This window comes from Mandrillus leucophaeus, unplaced genomic scaffold, assembly GCF_000951045.1.
Source record: "Mandrillus leucophaeus isolate KB7577 unplaced genomic scaffold, Mleu.le_1.0 Scaffold734, whole genome shotgun sequence".
In the NCBI taxonomy this organism is placed as follows: domain Eukaryota; kingdom Metazoa; phylum Chordata; class Mammalia; order Primates; family Cercopithecidae; genus Mandrillus; species Mandrillus leucophaeus.
The window spans coordinates 359,114-368,397 of record NW_012107964.1 but is presented as its reverse complement, the minus strand read 5'-3'; the positions used below and the strand labels follow the sequence as shown (position 1 = coordinate 368,397).

General features: G+C 56.4%; 1 protein-coding gene across 1 annotated transcript; it reads left to right on the top strand.

Annotated features, from left to right (window-relative positions):
• The first annotated feature begins 5,578 nt into the window (after nucleotides 1–5,578).
• Nucleotides 5,579–7,403, top strand: IBA57 (IBA57, iron-sulfur cluster assembly homolog (S. cerevisiae)). Its single transcript, XM_011965698.1, has 3 exons — nucleotides 5,579–5,631; nucleotides 5,713–6,053; nucleotides 6,146–7,403. Exons 2-3 carry the CDS (start codon nucleotides 5,954–5,956, stop codon nucleotides 6,535–6,537), a joined length of 492 nt encoding a protein of 163 aa, XP_011821088.1. The 5' UTR covers nucleotides 5,579–5,631; nucleotides 5,713–5,953; the 3' UTR covers nucleotides 6,538–7,403.
• The last annotated feature ends 1,881 nt before the right edge of the window (nucleotides 7,404–9,284 follow it).

The following is a 9,284-nucleotide window of genomic DNA, read 5'->3' as shown; positions in this document are numbered from 1 at the left end:
GTTCAAGGGTCAACTGTCTGTCCTTTCTGTGTCTCAGGGTTTTTTCCTATTCATCCTTTCTTGCCTAGTCTAGAGCTTGTCTGTAGATCTGTTGGGCCCCAGTTCCCCTTACCAAGCATATGCTTGGTGGTGTTTCTGTGGCTTTCTGTTTGCTCTCATTGTAGTGGTCTCTGTCCTCGAGGTCTGCAGGAGGAGTTAATTTTCTTCGCTTGTGCTGGGTGTCTGGTGTGTCCGCCACTGTTCTGAGTGCTGAGGGTACTGGAGGTGGCTCTGTTCTTCCCCAGCTCAGCACTGAAGGGTGATATCATCCACCTCTGGTCTCGCTTCTGAGATGTGACACAAAGTCACAGGCCAGGGAGCTCCACTCTGAGGGGTTGGGTGGGGCAGGACCATCCTCCATGGGATTCAGCATCCGTGTAATAATACTTGAAACCCTCTAGCTTCAGTTCTGTTGGAATTCATGGCCCTGTTTCTCCTCAGCCATCAGAAGAAGGACACGACAAGGTCACCTCCTCAATTGGCTCCCCAGGGGTGGTGGGCGACAGGTGTCCAGATGCCACCCCTCCCAGCTCTGTGGCATGGGTGGGCTTCGGGCTGCGCTCATTGGGCACATTTAGTTCAGTTCATGAGGTTACACTCTTTTCCTTGTCGGGCTGCTGTTGGCTGTTGACCTCTCTCTCTGTGGTTTGCCCTCTCTGGTCACTCCTCTGGGGAGAGGGCAGCCTGCAGGTCAGGGGCCACCTCTCGCTGGAAGGCTCCGTGTGTTCCTGCTTCTCTGGTCATTCCCTGCCCATCATTCCTCTGTGGGTTTTTTCTGACTGTAAGATTTTTTATTTCAACTCTGATACTTGCTAATATATCATCCTGAGCCATTGCTTCCTTAAAGCCCCCTATTCTTGTTTCCTGGATGTAGTGCCTTCTTTCAGATGAAGCTATAGTTTTTTGGTTGTTGTCTTTTAATGGGAGTTGCTTTTTATAGCAGTTTTAGGTTCTCAACAAAACAGCAGAATGTGCAGAGATTTCCCATATTACCCCACAACTTCCCCTATCATCAACATCCCCCACCAAAGTGCTGTTTTCGCCGCAATTGATGAACCTCTGTTGACGTACCATCATCACTTGGAGTGCATAGTTTTCATGAGGGTCACTCTTGGCTTGGTGCGTTCATAAGTTAGGCAAATGTATGATGACACATGTCCACCATTGTAGCATCACATACAATAGTGTCACTGCCCTGAAATCCTCTGTGCCCTGCCCATCCATCCATCTCCCATAACTCCTGGCCACCACTGATGTTTTTAGTGTCTCCATAGTTTCATGCTTTCCAGAATGTCCTGTAGTTGGACTCATGCATCTGTAGCCTCTTCACATTGGCGTCCTTCACTTAGTGATAATGCGTTTAGATTCCTCCATGTTTTTTCATAGCTTGACAGCTAATTTTTTTTTTGTTTTGTTTTTTTAAGATGGACTCTCGCTCTGTCGCCCAGGCTGGAGTGCAGTGGCCGGATCTCAGCTCACTGCAAGCTCCGCCTCCTAGGTTTACGCCATTCTCCTGCCTCAGCCTCCTGAGTAGCTGGGACTACAGGCGCCCGCCACCACGCCCGGCTAGTTTTTTGTATTTTTTTATTAGAAACGGGGTTTCACTGTGTTAGCCAGGATGGTCTCAATCTCCTGACCTTGTGATCTGCCTGTCTCGGCCTCCCAAAGTGTTGGGATTACAGGCTTGAGCCACCGCGCCAGCATTTTTTTTTAGATGGAGCCTTGCTTTGTCGCCCAGGCTGGAGTGCAGTGGTACAGTTGTAGCTCACTGTACCTTCAAACTTCTGGGCTGAAGTGATCCTCCCACCTCAGCCTCCCAAGTAGCCAGGACTACAGGTAGTTGAGATCTCACTATGTTGCTCGGGCTGGTCTTGAACTCCTGGGCTCAGGCGAGTCTCCTGCCTCAGCTTTGCAAAGTATTGGGATTGCAGGCATGAGCCACCATGCCTGGCCTCCTTGGGGTCCTTTTCTGTCAGTTGGTTTTGATCTCTCTTCACGTAGGAGGCAGAGAGAGGCTGTAGGGTCATGTCGCAGGTAGGATTGTGGTCCAGTGGCCTTGCTGTGATCTGGCCAGGGCAAGGATGTGGACTCAGTGCAGGGCTCAGCAGGCCCAAGAGTGTCAGGGCTGTGGCCTTGTGTCTGTCCAGCACTGAGGGGCAGGAGAGACTTGTCAGGCCTCTGGTGGCCTGGGAAGGAGGAAGGAGAGAGAAGGGAAAGAGTCAGGCCGGGCCCCAGGGCAGTGTTTTCCTGAACATGACTGGAAACCCTTGGGTCTGATGGCTAGGGGACCCTTTCTTTCAGCTGGCTGGGCCAGAGCCACCCCTGATCTCCCTCCCCTTCCTGCACCCTTACTCCCACCGGGGCTTCTGGGCTCAGCGAACAAAAGCACAGTACACCCAGGTCCATCTCAGACGAGCAACGGGTGATTTGTACGTACATCTTGTGCGGTATTTGGGGTACACTAAAAAAGTCATTGGTCGTTGATGTGAAATTCTGATTTAACCAGGTGCCCTGTATTTTCTCTGGCAACCCTGTCCCCTGCTCCCCTCGGCGGTATCTGGAAATATTTTTGGTTGTCATCATGGGATGTGGTACAGGCAAAGGGTGCTGCTCAGCATCTGGACAGCCCCCACCATGGATATCGATGAGGCTGAGAAAGCTCCCCAGGCCAGGGCTCTCCTTTGCGGCTAGTCTCCTGGCAGTCTTCAGGTGTGGCAGGGGTTGGGGTGGGCCTGGGGGTCACGTCCCAGCTCAATTGGTCCTGAGAAGCTGCTTGGTAGACAGTCACCGGCACAGAGGGCTGGAAAGTGCCCTTGACCCCAGAACCTGGGTCCTGTGAGGACATCCACCCTGTGGGAGGCCAGGGAGTGCTCAGCAGATGGGGGCAGCAGGGGATTTCAGCATGGGTGGGGGTTCCAGCCAAGGCAGGCAGCTGAGCCAGCCCCACCTCAGAGTGCAGGGGCGCTCAGCTTAATCTTCTCTGGGCTCCACTCTCGACTGATGGACCCATGGGGCACCCTGGCCCCACCCTGCCTGTCCTGCCCCAGCTCCTGCCCTTGCCCTGTAGGACTCTGTGGCCTCCCCTGTGCCTGTGTGCCCAGCTTACTAGACCCTGGACCTGCGATCCCTCAGCTCCACTCTAGTCCCCTTACTTTGTCCCTCTACTCTGTCTGGCACTGCTCAGCTCCTCCCTGCCTGTCCAGTGCCCAGCACCCTGTGCCCATGACCTCACATCTGTCCCTCCGCCCGGGTCCCCTGCTCACCTGTGTTTTAGTCCATCTTTGTCTGCTGACCCTAATGTAGACTTTAAAAATACAAATACGCATGCATGTGGTTAAAAACTTGCTGATGTCAGATGGCTAGGATGAAAGGACTGCCTGCTGCCTTCCCTCTTGTAGTGCTCGGACACCTCTGCAGGGGAAGCTCCTTGTTTTTTGTTTTTTGTTTTTTTTTTCCCACTTCTTATTTTGAAATAATTATAGATTTGCAGGAAGTTGCCAAAAAAAAAAAAACAAAACAACCTGTGGAAGGAGATCGCATAGACCCCTCCCCAGTTCCCCTGATTGCACACACAGGGCACATCTGGGGTCTCTGGATTTGCGTGTCTTACTTTGTGCGTGTGTGCATGCATGTGTATAACTGCGATTTTCTAACGTGCGAATACCTGTGGCCATGATCAGGCCCATGCGGCTTCCTGCTCCTGCCCCTGAATGGGTACCCCCACCACCCCGAAACCTGTTCTCGAGCTGTAAAATTGTGTCATTTCAGGAGTGTCATAGATGGATGCACCGGCCTGTTATTTTTTGGCCTTACCCTTTTCCCTCACCATAGTGCCCTCAGATCCACCCACTTCTGTCCATCTCCGGCTCCCTGTTCTTGCTGAGAAGTCCCCTGTCGTGTGGTGGCACCTTGATTCTCCCCTTTTGGCCATTACTAGTAGAGCTGACTGCTGTGAGCTTTCGCTGCAGCAGGTTTTGTGTGAACTGCAGTGTTCATTTCTCAGTGATCCATGCCCGGAAGTGAGAGAGCCAGGTCACAGGGTAGTTGCTTGTTTGATATTGTGAGGACTTGCACCCTGTCTTCCAGAGAGACGCCCGTTTTGCCTCCACACCAGCAGCATGCCAGTGACCTGGTTTCTCGTGCTGGCCAGCGTTTGGGTTTGCCACTGCATCTGTCTGGGACACATTGCCTGTGTTTCCCTGGTGGCGTGGTGACCTTTTCGCACCACACCTGTGGCTGCCCCTCTGTGCTGTCCTTGCTGTTCCTCCCATCATCTTAGCCCCACATGTGTAAATGACGTATGTTCCCCTTCCTTGCCAGTGTTGTTTTTGATGTCCTGTGACCACTGTCTTGGAGGGCGGGCCAGCTCCACTGGCTGTCACAGCTGGCTATGCCCACCCTCCCTGCATCAGGGTCCTCAGTGAGACCTGTGCCCACTGGTTCTGGGTGATGAGTGTGAACATTCTCTGTGGCTGCTGGCACGTGGGCATGATCACAGGGTAGAGTGAGACTGCAGAGATGAGGGCAGCAGGCCCCCACTTGGCACCTGAAGCTCTGGGCGGCTGGCAAGGACTGAGCCCTCTTCTGGCTGGAAGGGGCTGGGCCACCAGCTTGTGGGCTCCTCTCTGGCAGGCCCTCTGGGGGTCTTATTACCTCCCTGTCTCAGCTCTCACCGGTCTGTGAAGCCTTGTGCAGTCCACACCTGCAATCAACCCTAGCCATGGAGGTGGCTGCACCCGAGGTATCTCCACTTAGTGCCCCCCACCTGACATGCCCCACACTGCCCGGGCCTCTCCTCTCCCCACCATCCATCTGGTCAGTGGTCATTCGTGTGGTGCCTGCCCAAATCCTCTGAGGAGGGCTGCCTGGAGTGCAGGTCAGAATGGCTCTGGGGTTGGGTTCTGAGACTTGACTTGGGGAGGCAGGTGGTGGACATAGGTAGAGTGGTCCTCAGGCATATTGTACCTCCCTGACCTCCTCCTGGGCTCCTTGCTCCTCCCTCCTGCCCACCTTAGGACCCTCGGGCTCCTCGATGGCTTCCCTGGGCTGGAACGGGCAGGTCTGGTTCTCAGTGGCTGTGCATACCGTTCCTCTGTGGGGCCCTGCCCGTCCCTGCTCCCGCATCCAGTGGACTGTTGTCATTTCTTCCCTAGGCTTTGGGACTACTCCAGACGATGCCCTTGGGCAGGCTGTTGTAGTTCTGCCAGTCCCTGGGCAAACAGGGTCTGTCTGCGCTAGCCCCTGTGAGCTTGTCTCTGCCTGCTTAGAGGAGAGCTCTGGAGGCGCAGCTCCGCGTGGCTGTGGGCAGGGCTCTCCATGCGCTGGTCCAGGTGTGCCCTGCCTGGCCTGATGTGCATTGTCTGCATGTATCCTGGCATTGCTGTGGGCACGGCACTCTGCGCTGTTCTCCATGGTGCTCACATCTAGCTGTGATACGCACCTTGGGAGGTGCTGCGGGATGTGGCTATGGGCGTGGCTCGCTGTGGGCGTGGCTCCCTGCTTGTGGTGACCCAGGCGCTTGCCTTGAAGGTGCAGTCCCTTGTGGCTGGGCAGGGCTCCTTGCGTTGGTCCACGGTGTACTCCTCTGCCCGCGTAAGGCTAGCTCCGTCATGCAGCCCTTTCTGGCCCACGCACTTGGTGAGCTGGCATGCACCCCTGCCTCTCTCCCTGCAGGCTCCAGGAACACTCGGAGGAGGTGTCTGGCTTTCTCCTGGAGTGTGACAGCTCCGTGCAGGGCGCACTGCAGAAGCACCTCGCGCTGTACAGGATCCGGCGGAAGGTCACGGTGGAGCCGCACCGGGAGCTGCGAGTATGGGCGGTGTTGCCCAGTTCCCCTGAGGCCTGCAGGAATGCACCGTTGCAGGAGAGTGCAGGGGCTGCTGCCATCCTCATCCGCGACCCGCGAACAGCACGCATGGGGTGGCGGCTCCTCACCCAGGACGAAGGCCCAGCCCTGGTGTCGGGGGGCCGGCTCGGGGACCTGTGGGATTATCACCAGCACCGATACCTGCAAGGTATGGGCAGGGTGGGCGCGCAGGACTGGATTGCATGGGTAGGGCTAGACGATGTTCAGTTCTCGCTGGTTTCCCTCCTCCGATCCCTGCAGGCGTTCCTGAGGGGGTCGGAGACTTGCCTCCTGGGGTGGCCTTGCCGCTGGAGTCCAACCTGGCCTTCATGAACGGCGTGAGCTTCACTAAAGGCTGCTACATCGGCCAGGAGCTGACAGCCCGCACCCACCACATGGGCGTCATCCGCAAGCGCCTCTTCCCTGTCAGGTTCTTGGACCCCCTTCCTGCCAGTGGCATCACCCCCGGTGCCACGGTGCTGACTGCGTCAGGACAGACTGTGGGCAAGTTCAGGGCCGGCCAGGGCAACGTGGGGCTGGCCCTGCTGTGGTCAGAGAAGATCAAGGGTCCTCTGCACATCAGAGCCTCTGAGGGTGCTCAGGTGGCCTTAGCCGCATCTGTGCCAGACTGGTGGCCTACAGTCTCCAAGTAGCCCGAAGCCTTGGCTGGTGCAGGCTGATGGGGAGGCTGGGGCCTGGGGCCTCTGTCCTCTGTCGGGGGTCTTCCCATTCCATCTGTCTGCTGTGCCTACTGGGTGGGAGCCCTGGTTCCCATCTGGGAAAGTCCCCCTTGTAGGTGCCCTGCCTGGCCCCGCCCATGCTCAAGGGCCCCAGGCACGTGGGTTGTTTTCTCGCTGGGCTTCCTGTGGCCCCAGAGGAGCCCACTGTGAGTGCTGAGCTCCAGGTGGCGCCGGGCCCCAATTGTGGCTCCACACAGGGTTGTCTGGGAGGATGGTACAGTGTCTCTGGCCAGCACTGGCAGCTTCTGTGCCTTGCACCCCACTCTGCCCAGCATGAGCCTCGTGGGGGGTTGGTCCCTGTGCCTGGAAGCTGGGCGGTGTCCAGGGTCTGCAGGCTGGGGCTCGGGCTTTGGGAGTTGTTTCACTGTGCTTGTTTCCAGCATGTCTCAGGGTGGGGTTGTGCGTGGTTTAGAGGGGTCTGGGACATTGGATCAGGTGGCATGTGGGTTTCTGTGCATGGAGGAGCACACAGGGCTGAGCCACCAGGTATCCCATGCTGGAGGCTTGTGGAAGGCTGTGCCCATTGTCCATGCTTCCCCACCTCTGTTCCTCCTCAGAGCCCTCCAGGAGCATGGGGTAGGGCCAGCTCAGGGCTCAAAAGCCAGCAGGGCAGAGTTCTGCATGTGTGTGCTGGGTTTCGGCACTGCCTGTGTTTGCAGTGAGAGTGACTTGCTGTCAGTCGTGGGGTGCAGCCTTCTGTTCACCCACTGGCTTCCCCCTTCCCACTGAAGTGTGAGCTCCATGTTTCAGGGCATTTATTAAAGAGTGAGCCACAAGCAGCCCCTTGGGAGCTCTGGTTTCATTTGGGGGAGAGGGAGGCGGGGGCTTAGTTTCTGGGATCTGGCTGATGACCCTGGGAACAGCTGTCCCTTGAGAATGCCTAGACCTACCAGATAAAGCACTTGGCATGGCTGCAGGCCAGCAGGGGAGGCCTCAGAGGCCCAGGCTGGGCATGTGGGTGCCGAGTCTGCAAAGGACAGCCCCATGGCTGTGAGCTGTTGGCTGCAGGGCACAGGGCCTGGGGGGCAGGCATTTGGGCCACCGAGCTGGACCTTAGGGTGGTCACGGAGGGCCAAGCAGGCAGGGAGCCTGTGCAGCCATCCTGGGGGGCCACAGGTACTCTCTAGAAACCTTCAGCCATGGCAGTTTCAGGGCCAGGGGTCTAAAGGCAGCTCTGAGCTGCTGTGTAGTTTGCCATCACCACGGAGAAGGGTGTAGAGTGGATGCACGGGAGGAAGTGGCTGAAGCTGGAGGGAAGAGGAGGGCTGTCCAGTCCCACCTGCTGCGGTAAGCTCTCCTGTGGGCAAGGAAACAACTAGGTGGCCCTGACCCCTGGGGTCCTGAGAGCCGGTGGCCTTCAGCCCCTCTTGGACAGGTCGTGCTCTGGAAGTCCCCAGTGCAGGATGGATTCCAGACCAGCATCCCTGCAACCTTTCCAGCCCCACCAGCTGCTGCTTTAAACTGTCATGGAGACATTTGATCAGCTTCCCGGCCAGTTTTCTCTCCAGCTCAGCCAGGAGTGGATGCCTGTGGCCCGTGTCACCAAGAGCTGGTGTCTCTTGCATGAGGGGCATGCACCCCGGAATGAGGGTCTGTGCCTCGAGCTCAAAGTGCCCTGGCTCCCTCATCTGCCTGAGGTTGCCTGGCATTCCCAGCAGGACCTCCTTGAGTGCTGCAGCATCTGGGAGCATCCTAGCCTGTCCCGTGGGTGTGGCTGGGTGGTGAGCCAGGAAGGAAGCACGCCACTCCAGAGTGAGGTGCTGCCAGAGCCATCCTGTGCCCCCTCAGTGTCTTCAGGTCTCTGCAGGTGTCAGGATCTCAAAATACTTGGTTCATATCAAACACATTCCGTGTTCTTCTGTGTCCTTTTTTTTTTTTTTTTTGAGATGGAGTCTTGCTCTGTTGCCCGGGCTGGAGTGCAGTGGCACAATCTCGGCTCACTGCAAGCTCCGCCTCCCAGGTTCCAGTGATTTTCCTGCCTCAGCCTCCTGGGTAGCTGGGACTACAGGCACATGCCCCATGCCTGGCTAATTTTTGTATTTTTAGTAGCGACAGGGTTTCACCATGTTGGCCAGGATGGTCTCGATTACAGGCATGAGCCACTGTGCCCAGCCTTTTCTGTGTCTTTAAAAAGGAAAGTATCAGTCAACAAAAGAGCCCCTCTGTCATACAAACCAAATCAGTTTTCACCAAAATGTCCTTAGTCCTCTCAGAAAGGCCTGGCCTTTAGGACCTTGGAAGCAGGCCTAAAGCCTAAAGCGCATCAGCAGGGTCAGAGCTTTGCGTTCAGGAGCACTGGGGTCTGCTGAGAGCTGGTGCGGCAGCTCCAAAACTGCACACTGCTCTTCTGTCTGCTTTAGTTTATATTGTAAAAACATAGGAAGTTAGCGCGCGTGTGTGTGTGTGTGTGTGTGTGTGTGTGTGTGAATTCAAGGCATAAGGTACAGTTGTGTTATGTGGGTATAGTGCATGGTGATGCAGTCTGGGCTTCTTACCTTCACCTCTCCTGCCACCCCTCATTAGAGTCCCTCATGTCCGCCTTCTACCTTCCACTTTCTGAGCTCACATTGCCTGTTGGGCAGCTCCTGCTTATGAGTCAGGACGTGTGGTGTTTGACTCTCTGTTTCTGAGTTGTTTTACTTAACACAGTGTATAGTGCA